The following is a 15,313-nucleotide window of genomic DNA, read 5'->3' on the forward strand; positions in this document are numbered from 1 at the left end:
CCAGCATTCTTGCTTTGATTACCATTTGATTTTTCTCAAATTCTGTGTGGGCCTAATTAGGTGGGCCGTGCAATCAACACGCCTCCCTTCCTTCCAGCTGTGCCCTAATTGTATTGCCCTCTGGTTCCGGGAAATGCCAGCAAGCATGGGGGCACTTCTGTGGCGTCAGTTCAGAATCTACGTTGTGAACTCCTTGCTTTAGACGTATTAGGTTACTAGAATGTAGAGCTACTGAACATATGTCCCCCTGCAATGATTGATGTCTTCACCCTTGCGTCTTGCTCCCATTTGCTGTTCAGTTATCAAAAATAATTCTTATCTCCCTCCATTGCAAAGAAAAAAAAATCAGGGAAAGAGTATGAAACATTGAGCTCATAGGAGAGGTTTTATTCCTTTCAAAAGTCTCTGACTGCTTGACTTTAATGAAAGTTCTGTACCCTCCAGACTAATTCGGAACATCATTTTATGCCTGGCTGACCTTCCTTTGCTCCTGCTGTGACCCCTCCAGCATAATTACAGAATCTTCATAGCACTCACGCTTAATAAGGAGCTGGGGTTTCTCTGAAGAATGCTGCTGCTGTCCATCCAATAGTTTCAGACTGTGTAATTCTTCTTTTTTTTTTTTTTAAGCCAACCCTAATGAGACAAATGTTATCTTCACCTAGGTCAACCTTTGCGATGACTAGAAAGCCAAAGACAGTTTAGACATTTTAACTAGTGCTGCTGTCAGTTCATCAGCAAAGCAGAGCGGGCTGTCTTAATTTGTCTAATTATCATTTTGCGTGTGAACCAGCTGGCCTCTTAACAAAAGCAGTTGGTCACACCAGTTTCTTAATTGTAGCGCTCATCTTAACCATATGGAAAACAATTCAAGAGATCACAGGAAGTAGAGAAAAGAAAAACTGAACAGTTTGTGAGGTTGTTCCGTTGCTTACAAAACAATGCCTTCAAATGATGCTTTAAGTCTTTCTATTTATTGATCATTCACTGTGATTAATTTAAGTGATGATAAGTAGTCATTTTAAATAAAGCATGTTTGGTGTGTTTGTGGGGAATACGGCTTCAGAATCATTTTCTCCCTAAATGAAAACGCTTTCGGGGCACCTGGGTGGCTCAGTGGTTAAGCGTTTGACTTTGGCTCAGGTCATGATCTCACAGTTCGCGGGTTCGAGCCCCATGTCAGGCTCTGAGCCTGGAGCCTGCTTCGGATTCTGTGTCTCCCTCTCTCTCTGCTGCTCCCCTGCTCATGCTCTGTCTCTGTCTCAAAAATAAAGATAAACATTAAAAAAAAAATCAATAAAATATGTTTTACATAATTCAGGGGTGTTTCCTTAAGCTGCGTTTGGTTGCAGATGCGAGGTAGTTTAAGAAAATTCACAGAGATTATAGAGTAGGGGTCTTCCTTTGGTGGAGGAAGATGAGAACGGTCTTTTGAGACTTGTTAAATTAGAGCCGTTTCTTCCAAGCTTTTCTGTCAAGAGACAGTAGCAGAGGAGTCATTGTCCTGTACCAGTGTTTCGTTAGTTTACAGCATCCGCCTGTAGGTGGCGACCTTCTACTTTATTTTGTCAGCTGTCCACCTCCCACCCAGTCCCACCCCACATGTAGTCTTGATGAGGATGTGCCCTTTGCTCATTTTTTTTTCTAAGTAGAAAATTCCCAAGTACAGATTTCTTGTAAGTTTTGTAATACCATCAGTCAATGAATCCTTAATATTGTCCAATTTTAGAGGTGCAAGAGAGCCCAGAGTATCACTCTGGGCTCATCACTTCAGCTCATCACGTGGCTCTTAAATTAGATCTCTCAGATCATCACATTCATTATACTTTGGCTTTTCAGGCCGCAATGAGATTTCGTTTTTCTTTCTTCCCTGAAGATTTTAAAAGGAAGGTTGAATTGATTTTTTTTTTCTTTTCAAATTTAAGGTTCATTTCCTTTTAAGTTATTTTTATTACAAAAGGATATAATTATGGCAAATTTAAATAGCACAGAAAATTATCCTCTTCTGTAAGACATGGTAGACCCCTAATAAGCATTCTGTGTTTTGAATGATTGAATTAGGAAAGGCAAAGTGGGTTAACTTTAGAATTGGACTAATTGCTATGTAGCTCTAACTCATATACATTATTTTTCTCCTGAATGAGACTTTATATTCCTAATATAGGCTGAGCAGAATGAATTAGATGAATCAGTACTAGGTGGGTGGATGGATTAGAGCTCTACAACATGTCACGAAGAATAATTGGCACAAGCATAAGAGGCTCAGAGTTAAGGAAATCATTCATTCTTTCTGCGAGACAGATGCAGTTCACTTTTGAGGAAGTTATACTCGAAGGAACATGGCCTGTATTTTTGAACTAAAGAGTTACTAAAGCTCTGTCAAGGAATGTGTCTTAAGGAAAAACAACCAGGGCATGCCAAGTGGATCAGTCAGGGATCGAGCATCCCAGGTGGAAGAATGACAGGTGCGAAGGCATGGGGGCAGAGATGAGTGTGGACAGTTGGAGCCCTGCCCCCCCAGCCTACTCCCAGTGAGGGCAGAGAGAGCCTGGTGTCCTAACGAGTGGAGCACACAAAGGAGGATTCACGGGGGTGCTGGATAGCTCTGTGATGCACGTCCTGTGGGTCACTTATTTTGTGTAATAAAAGACAGTGGATTCGATGCCTTTTGAGACTGCCTTCAGCTCTGCCTAGGAAAATAGGAAATCTCCCCTTTTCAACTTGCCCTTGCCATAACCCTGCTCACCATTTCTTCCAACCTCAGGACCCATTCCCTTCACAGAGCTCTCCGCTGTCAGCCCTGCCTCGTGCCCATTATCTCGGGACAGTCTCCAGATTGTCCCCTGCCCCGCATTAGAGAGACATTGCATCCTTCCATCTCTGCAGGCAGGGTTGAACTTGGCATGCTGTGTCAGCAGAGCTCCCTTTGTGTTTTAGACTTTTGATTGGGGTTTCTTTTTGTCATAGCATGTTTTCTGTCTGCCTTGCCTTTCATTTGTTCAGCACTTGCCACGTGAATGTTGTGGCTTGACTAAACTAGTCACAATGGTAGCAGACGTTTTGAAATTGACCGAGCAGATGGTAGCAATGGTTTTAGATTGAATTATTAACTAGGATCCACAGCAGAAGCCTTTAGCTTCAACATATGCAGAGTAAAGGGTGTTTCCTAGCATCAGAGTTAACTGGCAAAGTGGATGCCAGATCAGGTTCCTTCTAAATAACTGATACATTATCATCTCTTAAGGTTTCCCTTTCTACACCCACCAACTCCCCCCACCAGATACTGATGGGGAGATTTCCACTGGTCTTGCTTTCCATATGCCATATGATTCATCATTAAAGATTAATTCAGAAGCAGAAGAAAGAAAAGATCATTGCACTAGTGAAGTTCTAGAATGTTGGGGATTTTTAACATACTTTTATGAAATATCATAATTTAAGGGACAATTAATATAATTCTTCATGAACATCTGTTATCAGATACGTTTTCTTTCTGGGATGTGCCTCCATAACGTTACCGTTTTTAAATTAAAACCATTTTTTAATGTTTATTTATTTTGAGAGAGAGAGAGCGAGTGAGCCCGAGCAGGGGATGGGCAGAGAGAAAGAAGGAGAGAGAGAATCCCAAGCAGGCTCCATACCATCAGTGCAGAGCCCAGTGGAGGCTCCAACTCACGAACTGTGAGATCATGACCTGAGCCGAAATCAAGGGTCAGACGCTTAACTGATTGAGCCACCTAGGCACCCCTCTGCAACATTACTGTGTGTGTGTGTGTGTGTGTGTGTGTGTGTGTGTGTTATCATTAGATAACTGTAGAAAGCATAAGATTGAGATCCCACCCAGTACATAATTGAAATTTCTCCACTTGCTGTGTAACGCCTTTCTTTATAGCTGGTTTCTCTAAAACTTGTATTCTCTCCAGGATATGCATCTGACTGTGGTGTTCCTTAAATCTCTTTTAATCTGGCACATTCCTATCATTATTATTTAATTGTATAACTGGAGAGGCCAGACCTGCAAAATGTTCCACTTTTAGCTTGTTCATTTTTAGCTCTTGTATTCCCTTTACACAGGAAATATTTAACTTCTCAAAAATGTTTAACTTGATTTTACCATAGGTGATGTTTATCCTTGGTATTTCGTCACACCAGGGGACACATGTTATTGCTTCTCCCTTTTATGTCTGCTGGACTAGGAAGGTGGCAGGCTGGTCCTTTCCCTGTGCAGTGGCTCTAATATTTCTCTTATATGGCAGCTTTTCAGTAATGGAATAAAAAATTGACCAGTGAATCAAAGAAGAAGTTTTGAATGCTTAAGGTCTTAGACTATTGAGAGAGGAATAGTAGAAATTTGTGAGAATACCTGCTGTGAAAAAATAAGAGAGAGATTCTTTAGTCACATGTAACCAACTCACCTTTTGGGTTATTTCTAGTCAGTTAAATGCCTAACAGCAAGAACCTATAGTCAATTCAATTTGTCTTGAATAATATAAAGTATATTTTTTTCATCTGTTGTGTTAAATCCTTAAGGCAGTATATATATATATATACACATATATATATATATAATTACAATTGTGTTAACAAATGAATTTTACTGTAGATTTTTAAAAAAATCCTTTACTTGTGAAATTTGATCTCCCTGAAATTCAATTTTCTCTCTGGACATCTTGTATTTTATCTGATAGCCCTGTGTTTTGTTTGTTTTTACAATTTTATTTATTTATTATTTGCTTATTTGTTTATTTTTAAATTTACATCCAAGTTAGTTAACATATAATGTAATAATGATTTCAGGAATAGAATTTAGTGATTCATCACTTATATATAACCCTCAGTGCTCATCCCGACAAGTGTCCTCCTTAATGCCCTTTGCCCATTTAGCCCATCCCCCCACCCCAAGCCCTTCAGCAACCCTCATTTTGTTCTCTGTATTTAAGAGTCTTTTATAGTTTGTCCCCCTTCCTGTTTCTGTGTTATTTTTGTTTCCCTTCCCTTATGTTCATCTGTTTGGTTTCTTAAATTCCACGTATGAGTGAAATCATATATTTGTCTTCCTCTGACTTAATTCACCTAACTAATATACTCTAGTTCTATCCACACTGTTGCAAACGGCAAGATTTCATTCTTTTTGATCACCGAGTAATATTTCATCGTATCTATATGTACCACATCTTCTTTATCCATTCATCTGGTGATGGACATTTGGGCTCTTTCCATACTTTGGCTATTGTCAACAGTGCTGCTATAAACATTGGGGTGCGTGTGCCCCTTCGAAGAAAGCACTCCTGTATTTTTGGATAAATACCTCCTGGTGCAATTGCTAGGTGGTAGGGTAGTTCTATTTTTAATTTTTTGAGAAACCTCCGTACTGTTTTTCAGAGTAATAGCCCTGTGTTTTAAAGTTACTCTCTTATTTATATGTTTATTAACTGTGTTCATCTGCCTGTGTTATTTGCTTTGCAGCTTCAATAATGATTGTTATTTTGATAAGAATCGTAGACTGTATATACCATTGCCCTCAATGTGAATGAAAGTGTTTATAAAAACATGAGACCTAATCTTTACCTCCAAAAGTTAGAGTTGTGAGAAGACTCTAGGATAGGACTAAGCTCTCTATAAGTTTATTACTAAAACATTATTATGAATGTTGAAATGGCTTATGCTCCTAGGTAATTTTTAAATATCTCTAAAATCTCTTACTATTAAGTGTATGTATTTTGTTTTATAGGCCCAAGGACCTTGTATTGGGTACTTTCTGCTATGATGTTTTCCAGTGCTCCAGGTCTGAAAAGCACAAGAATGAATGGGTGTGTCTGTGGATTTAAAAATTGTATTTCATGTATTCTAACCATATGTAAAGATAATGAGGACACCTAAGTTAACTTAGTCACATATAGTCTTTCTTTTTAGATGTCAAGCTTGGCTTTTTAATAGCCTAAAACAAATTAACAGTACGAGTCCTGTTTATAGATAAGTTTGGGCTGAGAAATTTTACATTTTGAAGAGGTAAATTTCCTTTGAGAAGAGCTGAACATTACCTTTTAGCACATGGCCCTGATCAGTATTCCATTGTATCAGATTTTTTCCCCTTCCCTCCCTTCCAGCTTAAAAACCACAGTAATCTTTATTTATTGATTATACATCCCATTTCCAATTGATCAAGCCTTCAGATTTTGTTTAATTCAAAATGTGTATATTATATGGCATAATCATATCTCATTTCTGCATATAATTCTTGTGGACAGTATTTGAAAGTGTTCTTATTTAGTAAATACTGTTTAACAAAGTATGTAAAAGTTTTTTGGATTCAACATAAAAACTTGTAATGCCCAACTGCATTGAATGCACAGAGGATGGCCTGAAGATTTGCAGAAATGGACATAGGGGACATGGGGAAGGACTACAAGAGATAGAAGCCTTATCTTTGAGTACTGGGAGCCATAGACAGCTCTGCTCTTAAGAAGGTTTTGGGGCTAAACATATAATCTTTCATCCTTAATAAAAACAACAAGGGTGTATTTTAAGTTATACTAAAGATGAAGACCTGTGTGGAAACAGAGTCCTTTATTAAACATGTAGGATTTGGGACTCCTGGGTGGCTCCGTTGGTTGAGTGTCCAACTGTTGTTTTTGGCATAGGTCAGGATCCCAGGGCTGTGAGATCGAGCCCCAAGTCAGGCTCCACGCCGAGGTGAGAGCCTGCTTAAGATTCTCTTTCCCTCTGTTCCCCCCACCCCCAAGTTCTCTCTCTCTCTCTTTCTCTCTCCCTCTCTCTCTCTCTCTCTCTAAAATAAAATAAAATAAAATAAAATAAAATAAAATAAAATAAAATAAAATAAAAACAGCTAAGGCTTAATTTAAAATTTTTATACCTTAAGCCTATGTTCCTGAAACATACATGTTACAGACTTAAATACATGCTGGTTAAGACCAAGGGAGTTGTTGAAAAATCGCCCTGAGCAAAAATGGATTCAGACCTCCTCACCTCTGGCATGGGTTGCTATACCAGCTCCCAGCTTCTCTCTCTGCCCCCAGTGGAGTCCATTCACACCCACTGCTCATCTTGTACAAGTGATCTGTTTGAAATGCGACACTGGTCCTTCAACTTTCCCTTGTCAACTCCATCAGTGACTCCCTGGCCCACCCATGAAAACCCACCCCCTTGTGGGAAGCAAAGCCCTTCAGGGTCTGGCCCTGCCTCTCTCTACCTCCCTTGCCGTCTTTCTCCACATCACCCCCCCCCCCCCATAAGCTTATCAGGAACCTCAGAACCTCTGTGTGCCCATGACTGCTTTTTCTTTTTTTTTTTTCAACGTTTTTTATTTATTTTTGGGACAGAGAGAAACAGAGCATGAACGGGGGAGGGGCAGAGAGAGAGGGAGACACAGCATTGGAAACAGGCTCCAGGCTCCGAGCCATCAGCCCAGAGCCTGACGCGGGGCTCAAACTCACGGACCGCGAGATCGTGACCTGGCTGAAGTCGGACGCTTAACCGACTGCGCCACCCAGGCGCCCCCATGACTGCTTTTTCTAAGAGTCCTCTCTTCCTCTCTGTTCTCCAAATGGTGTGGATGCCCTTTGCCATCTTTCCCATTAATATCATGGCCTTATCTCTTTCCCTATGCTTGTTCATTACTTTATTATTCTTATCTGTTTGGGTGTGTCACCCCCATTAGACTCTGACCTTCCTAAGGTCAGGGACCAAGTTGGATTTACTTTTAACCTGGATGTCAGATGTCGAAGGCAAGGCAGTTAACAAGTTCTCGCTGTAAAATTGCTGAATGGTGGAATGCAGATGCATAGTTCAGTTGAGTTTTTTAGAATATGTGTTACTTTGTGAAATATTTCTTTATCTCTTTGCTAATGTGTTGTGTACCTACTCCCGATAAGTAGTTAGATAACTATAGAAATAATCAGGTGATTCCTAGAAGAAAAATGTTAAATGTTTGGTCAGAAATGAGATTTCGTTTCAGAGAAAGACTAAGCAGAAATGTTGGGATTTTATAAAGATGCAAATATTTATACAGTAGAAGTGGTAATAGAATGCCTTAGACCAGGAGAAGCCACCAAGATTTTTCAAGTGATGGAGAGCATTTTTTTGTTTTTGTAATATATGGTAGTATTTTTAGAGAACAATGATTCTCAAATATTTTTATTATTTACGTGTCCTAATAAGGACTTTTATGTAAGATATATTAACTTGAATGTACCAAAGATATTTTTTTCTCAACTTAGTATGTGCTAATTAAAGAGAAATCAGGACACCCAGATTCTCATCTTCGCTCCTACGTTGCATTAGCTTCTAGATAACAATTTTCTCGTTTCTCACTGAAGATGAAATCTACCTTCTGGTTCACTGAAAAATTGACTGTAGCCCTACTAGAAATGAGAAAGTTCTTGATAAGCAGCTAAGGGTTTGGGAGGAAAGCAGACTGACTTAAATTAGACACCCTGCATGAGATAATGTGAAATTTAGGTAGAGGTTAGCAATATGGATCTGGAGGACAGACAAATGAAAGACTGTAGTTTGAGAGGAAGATGGCTGAGTGTTTAAAGGCAATAGCTTAATCCATGGATCAGTAGTCTTCTTCCCTAAAGGTCCAGGGAGTAAATATCTTCAACTTTGCAGGCCCTGCAGTCTTTGGTGCACACAGCCTGAGAGCAGCCATAGTCCGTAGATAAACTAATGGGTATAGTGGTGTTCCATTACACCTTTATTATTGGACACTAGAATTTGAATTTCATATCATTTTTGCATCATGAAATATTGTTCTTTTAATTTTTGTTCAACAATTTAAAAAGGGGCCAGCTAGAATTGCCTGAAGGGCTATAATTTGCTGATTCCTGCCCGCCGTTCTCCAGTAAAATCATTAAGGTTTCAAGGCGTAATAAGTAAGTAGCACAGGACAAAGGTTTAAGGACAGGCTCTTGGAAGCTTGTTAAAAGTTTGTTAGAATCCAGAGAAGGAACAGTCAGATGTAGGAAAGGAGCAAGTGTTGATGAAAAGCTCAAGAACTGGGTCGTTGGTGGCATGTAATTAAAGATGATTCGAAGAGGAGAGAGGAGACCATTGGTTCTAGTTAGAGGTACACTGGTGACCACTGAGAATTTTTTGTAAACGGATAGAGAGAATTTTAGGCAGTAGAGAAGATAGTAAGGGCATAGAAACTGGAAGTTGTGGGTTTAGAGCCATCATTCCTGGAGCTGGTAGTTGAACTCTGAGACAAGCAGAAAGACTGCGAGGTCTGTGAGGTTGATTCTCTTCTATGAAAGCATGACTGACCCTTTATTAAGCTTAGAGCTGCTTAGCTATCTCTTAAGATTTCATTCATCTGTCTAACAAATATACATGCTTACCATATACTAGGTACTGTTCTAAGGACATATCTAAATCCTCATAGTAACCTTATAACATCGGTACTATTATTGCTTCCATTTTACAGATGAGAAAACCAAGGTATGGAGAGGTCCCTCCTCTAGTAAGTAAGTGGCTAGTATCCTGGATGGGATGGCTCCAGTGTTGGGCTCTTCACTCCTCCCTATGACATGCCGTCAACTTTCCATGTCTGGAATATTAGAACTTTTTTTTTTTTTTAAACAATTGCTGCTATTATAGGGCTAAAGTTGGAAGAAGACGTACCATGGGTTTATATATTCTCTGTTGAATGTATAAATGGTGCAACTAAAAATGAAAAAGAATACTAGACCCTTCCATAAAAACCTGGCTCTTCAATAAACTGTGACACTGAGGCAATGCAGATTCTAAGCCACTTCCTTCTTCTCATGCTGTTATGCAGGGTAGAAAGTAAGAGATGCTACAACTGTCTGGGAAATCTTTATAATTAATAAACTCTTTTGAAATACAAGCTAATGCGTACTATGGTAAGTAGCATACTTTATTTGGCCAACAGCTGAAAATCTGGACTTGGGGGAGACGGCATGGAATAATGCACAGAGGACAAAGTACCCCGGATGCTGGGACAGAAGCCTGATTTCTACCCCTGGCCTTACCACTGACGAGCGTGTAACCGAATACCAAATAGCAGCATTGTCTTAACACACTCCTGGCCACTTACTAGGAGGCTTAATATTGAGTGAGAAAGGAAATTACTCCGCATGGACTCCTACGACAGTTCATTTGCTTAGAGTGACTCTAGTCACTTCTCCGACTAGTCCTGGTGTTTTGGTAAGGTCTTACCCCTGCCCAGCAAACATAGTCCCTCCTTACATGAGCACCAATGGGTTTCACTGTAGATGTTTGTTTTATTGGCATCTCCTCCTTAAGGTTTTTACTCAAATCTCACCGTGTCAGTGAGGTCTGCCCTGACTTTTATTTGCTGCTGCAACCTGGCCATTTCCCCCGCCCTAAAATTGTTTTTATCCTGTTCAACTTCTTTTTTTGCCCATTGCACTTACTGCCTTCTCACATGTCATGTGATTGTAGTCTATCGTCAAATAATGTAAGCTCCGTGCTTAAAAGAATATAAGACCTCATGGTTGTACCCCCAAATGCGTGACACTTAGTATTGTGCCCAGTATACCTTTTTAATGAGTGTTTGGAAGTCGTGGCTGTATAGGTGCATGCTGTTGTCAACGGCAAGTACGTGGCGTGACATTTAACCTCGGAAACTTGTGGGTTGTGAAGAGGACAGCTCTTGTCCTGAGCCCATCTGATGCTACTACCTGTCTCTAATGCAGTGAGGCTGAGACGCAGAACCAGATAACTCTTGCTTATAAATTTGTTTTCCTAAGGGGAATTTCGCTCGCTAATTTAAGGCAGCTATATAATTTAACTTCGGAGTCGTTTCTCATTTGAGTCACTTCTTGTTTGCCATCTGGCCATGTAATTACTTGTAAGTAAGGCTATGTGTAGGATGAGAGAACACAAATTGGAAATCTGTGATAATATGTATGGTGAGATGATAATATGTGTGTTTTACTTTTTTGTTGGCTTTGTTTTTGCTGTTGTCCAAAATCTAAGGTTAAGGGTGTGGGGGGTGGCAGGGAACATTTGGGGGGGAATCATTCCAAAGCTTTCCCTAGAGGGAGCCCCTTATATAAATTTTCTTCTTTGACTAAGAGCTTTTGTTATAAACTAAATGTTTTGCATTAGTGGATTATTACATTTTTCCATTCATTTATAAGTCTGGCCCTAAGCTATGAAACAAGAGGTTGTCTAACATGTCTCCAGAACCGTTCTGCCATGAATTGAAAGTCGGCAGAGGTATAAGGATCGTTCTTTCCCTTGGTCCGTTTTCATAGTATTTCCCGACCTGGGTTTTCCTTTTTGTTCCAGTCCCTTTACCCCAGAAGGTATTTTTCTAGTGCCGGCTTGTGTATTATTATTTCTGATTCTTCCCTTTCTATTTCTTTCCCCAGTTCTGGGAGGTTAATTGCAAATGGACAGAAGAACCAAATCCAGTAATGTGTATTATTCAAGTTAAAGAGAAACGTAAATAATGTTTGTTTGGAATTACTATTCTGGGGGGGGGGGGAGGAACGTAGAGTCAGATTTAAATCATTACAGTACAATTACAATGCTGATTCTCAGTCACTGGGAAAAAAAAATCAAACTTGGTAAAATCAAACTTGGTACAAAACCAACTTGGTAAGAAGCCAGGAGGTACTAATTTCCATGAAAATGCAACGAAGTCATCATTTACAGCTCTGAGGAGATTCTGTCGTAAAGTTTTACTGCTTGTAAAGGTTCCTTTGGTATGGGAGGCAGAGCCTGGGGGCGTGGTCGGGGAAACAATAGTTTGGCTCTTCCCCCCCACACCCCCACCAAATCAGTTCAAATGCCTGAATGAACTGGAGAGTCCAAGAATCAAAACATACTTGCTGTAAGACTCTTGTGGGCTCCAGTAAAAAAGATCTGGATGTTCCTAGTAGCCTAGTGAAAATGGGGCACACATTTGCTTCGCCTTGACTTGCGTAGAGGAAAATCTGCACTGTTTTTGTGGACTCCAGAGAGGAGAAACTTCTGATCTGTTGGAGAGAAAGTGAATAAGTGAGCACCGAGGCAGAAAGACTGATGTGGCTACCATGCAAATAAGAATTGTGATTGGCTTTCTCTTTCTTTCTGTACACTTTGTCACTGCGGCTCTCAGCCTTAAAGATTAGGTTTCACCGGGAGCTTTTCAGGTTCAAGGACTGGTAATGGCTTGAAACTGCCTGACAATAAACTCAGCCTCAACATTACATCAGCCCCCCCGGCAGATGTCTAAGGATTTGAGACTGGAAGAAGAAAGTTAGAATCTGGAGCGGAAGGATACAGCTCACCACCTGCTTGATGGGTTGAGCTGCTAATGTGATTTAAATTTCTAAGCTCTATGCGGGCATCTGGAAATGGTGGTCTTCATTAATGCAAAAATCAAGTCTTTAATTAAACTTTTTAAGAAAAAAAGTAAGTAATTTCTCCCCCACCGCCCGTGGTGTGTGTGTGTGTGTGTGTGTGTGTGTGTGTGTGTGTGTGTGTGTTTTATGTACTACATCTTTTTGCGTGATGAAATTAAAATGTGAAACAATATAATTAGCACAAATTAAACTCTATTCTTCACCAGGTTGTTCAAATACCTCAGATTTTATAACTCTAGGGCAGAATTGTGTGATTTTAGCATGTCTTACTTATTTCTGGTTGGGATTTTAGGTGAATTTGCTTCTTTTGTGCTTCTCAAAAGAAGCCCTTTGAAAAAGGGGGGAAAAACCTTGTGTTTACCTTACGTCCACCTTGATATATGGTTTTTTGGTTCTTTGGCTTACTGTGCAGGGAGGCCGTGTATGATCTATCACGTATTTTTGATGGGGATGATCCTCTAAAACTCCCTGGAACTGTCTGTTATGTATTTTAGAGCTCGAGGACAAACTCCGTCTAGACTGTTCAGTCACTGTATAGAGTACAGCTTTTGTGGCATGGTTGCATTGTGTACTTACCGGTGTTTTAAATTTCCTTAATTCAGGTGCTTCTTCATTCTTTGCAGAGTATAAATTTTACAAACACATGGTTTTAATTTTACGTAGATGTGGGATTAGTTTAATGTAGTTTTTCGACCAGTAATTTAAACTAGCTAAATGTGGATGGGTTAGAGAACTGGTAAGAGAGATACTGGAAAAAGCAACAAAAAACAGCACTCTCGGCTCATTCTCTGTAGCTCCCTTGGTGGAAGGGTATCTTTGGACGGATAGATTAAAATCTGCCCTGGCAAGAGTGAGATGCTCCAGAGAAGAGACAACTGTCCTTTCATAAGAGCCAGTTGGTAGCTGCACAATGGGGCTGATGGTATGATTGCACAGACACAAGAACCATTACTTGGATTTGATTTGTAATTGGTAAATGGGAAGTTTCGCTTTTCAGTATTTTCCAACCATGAGGCACGGTAATTCAGTGTCAAATAAATGCCCATCGGCACAAAACATTGCAGTTAAACCACGGCTACCCTTTGGAGGACATATGGTGAGTTGCGCGCTGCTCAAGATTCCCAGGCACATACATAAGGACTAAGTCACGGCTTTGTGGATTATATGTATTCAGATTGATAGTTACAAGCACCATGCAAAACATTGTTCAACCAGAGGTTACGTGAAATACCAGGTGCCTAATTTACATGCTGTTCCTGTCAACCATTAAAACAGCAGAAAGCACACAGACGTTTCTGTTTTTAGCTGATGTCTAGTTCTCCATGTTTATTTTCCCATTTAGCAATTTATGGAGAAGGTGGGGTGATTTGAGAAATGAATTATTTGGAGACGAGACTTGCAGCATTTAACAGCTATAGAAAAGATGGGCTATGGGGGAGAGCTACCCTGTGACTCAGGTGCCTAGGGGCACTAAGAAAGGCCAGGTTCCCCTTCAGCCATAGCTATAAAGTCAGGGGCCTCGTTAGAGTAACTTCACTGCTCCTGCTACAATCATGCTTCACATGTATTATTTCATATGATCTTTATAGTAGCTCTAATATGGTGCTGTTAGGTACTTTGACTTAATTTGAAATGTGTCCAAATAGAAGAGTTCAGTAGTTCATGCATGCTTGTTCATTTTATCTTGAACACTAAGACACTTAATCTGTGTTCTCAGGAAAAAATGAAATAGACACCGAGATCCCAAGCCCTTGGAGGAATCAAGGAAAATTATTATAGAGATTTAGGGTACTCTCATGATTACCTATCATTTCCTCCTCTGACATCCTCTTTTGTGTTAGGAAGATTCAACTGAATTGGATTATTTTGGGAAAAGTTAATTGCATTGGAATTAAATTTTTTAATATAAAAGTATTCTATGGAAAGAAAAGTATTCTACGAAAGCAAGAAATGTAGAGAAAATTTTGTCACACAAATTGATTTCTACTTCTGTTAGATATGCTATTTAAATGTATTTTGACATACTGAATATGCTTAATTTTTTTTAAAAATTGTGTTTATTACAGTGATGTCTTAAAGTAATGCTTTAGAGGGGACAGATTTGGTCTCAAACTCTTAGTAGGAAATTTGTATTTGTCTTGGCAATCTAACATTTAGTGATGCAATGGCATTGTATGATTAGATAATATATACTTGTTATGGTGGAGTTAAGTAGGAATTGGAGGTCTCTATCAATTTTCTTTTCTTTTTTTTTAAATTTATTTTGAGAGAGAGCGAGTGTGCATGTACACGCAAGCAGAGGAGGGGCTGAGAGAATCCTAAGCAGGCTCCACACTGTCGGCACAGAGCCCGACGTGGGCCTCGATCTCATGAACTGTGAGATCACTACCCGAGCCGAAATCGGGTCGGACGCTTAACCCGCTGAGCCACCCTGGCGCCCCTCTATCAGTTTTCTTAATTGTTTTCTAACGTTGGAGCAGAGGAAGTGCCTAAAATGCTGGAAAGCCATCAACTGAGGAAGCAATTCTACCAAAACGTTGTGGGGGGTGATGGACAGTTTCAGCTTTCCCTTTAGGGGCAAAACACTGTGTGTGCAGGACCCCTGGAGCCTAAGGTTAACTCTTATTCAGAACTTGCTCCCCTTCCCCCTTGTCGGCCCTTACCCCGTGGGTGTGTTAGGCACCAGAAACCCATCTTGACGTAAAATATTTGCAGCCACTGCAGCTTATTTTGACCCTGTAATTTATTCTGCCTTTCTTTCTGCAGCTGTTTCCAACCTAGACGAGGAGAGTAGATGGACAGTCCACTACACGGCCCCATGGCACCAGCAGGAGAACGTGTTCCTTCCCGCCACGAGACCGCCCTGTGTGGAGGACCTGCACCGCCAGGCCAAGCTCAACCTCAAATCAGTATTGAGGGGTAAGATCGCATGCTGCCAGCTTGCGGTTCTTGGA

The 15,313-nt window shown here is 40.2% G+C and overlaps 1 protein-coding gene across 10 annotated transcripts in view; it reads left to right on the forward strand.

The window, feature by feature from the left end:
* NHSL1 (NHS like 1) overlaps nucleotides 1–15,313 on the forward strand; it is a 249,591-nt gene that overhangs the window by 163,644 nt on the left and 70,634 nt on the right. For 8 of the 10 annotated variants that reach the window (XM_040449049.1, XM_040449050.1, XM_040449052.1 and 5 more), the window contains exon 2: nucleotides 15,126–15,278. In XM_040449049.1, coding sequence (XP_040304983.1) covers nucleotides 15,126–15,278 — 153 coding nt within the window. Of the gene's footprint in view, nucleotides 1–12,059; nucleotides 12,409–15,125; nucleotides 15,279–15,313 lie in introns of those variants that run through there. The other 2 variants (XM_040449054.1, XM_040449057.1) reach the window with 2 other exon arrangements.

The sequence above is a fragment of the Herpailurus yagouaroundi genome, unplaced genomic scaffold, assembly GCF_014898765.1.
Source record: "Herpailurus yagouaroundi ecotype Mexico unplaced genomic scaffold, PumYag 198, whole genome shotgun sequence".
Lineage (NCBI taxonomy): Eukaryota > Metazoa > Chordata > Mammalia > Carnivora > Felidae > Herpailurus > Herpailurus yagouaroundi.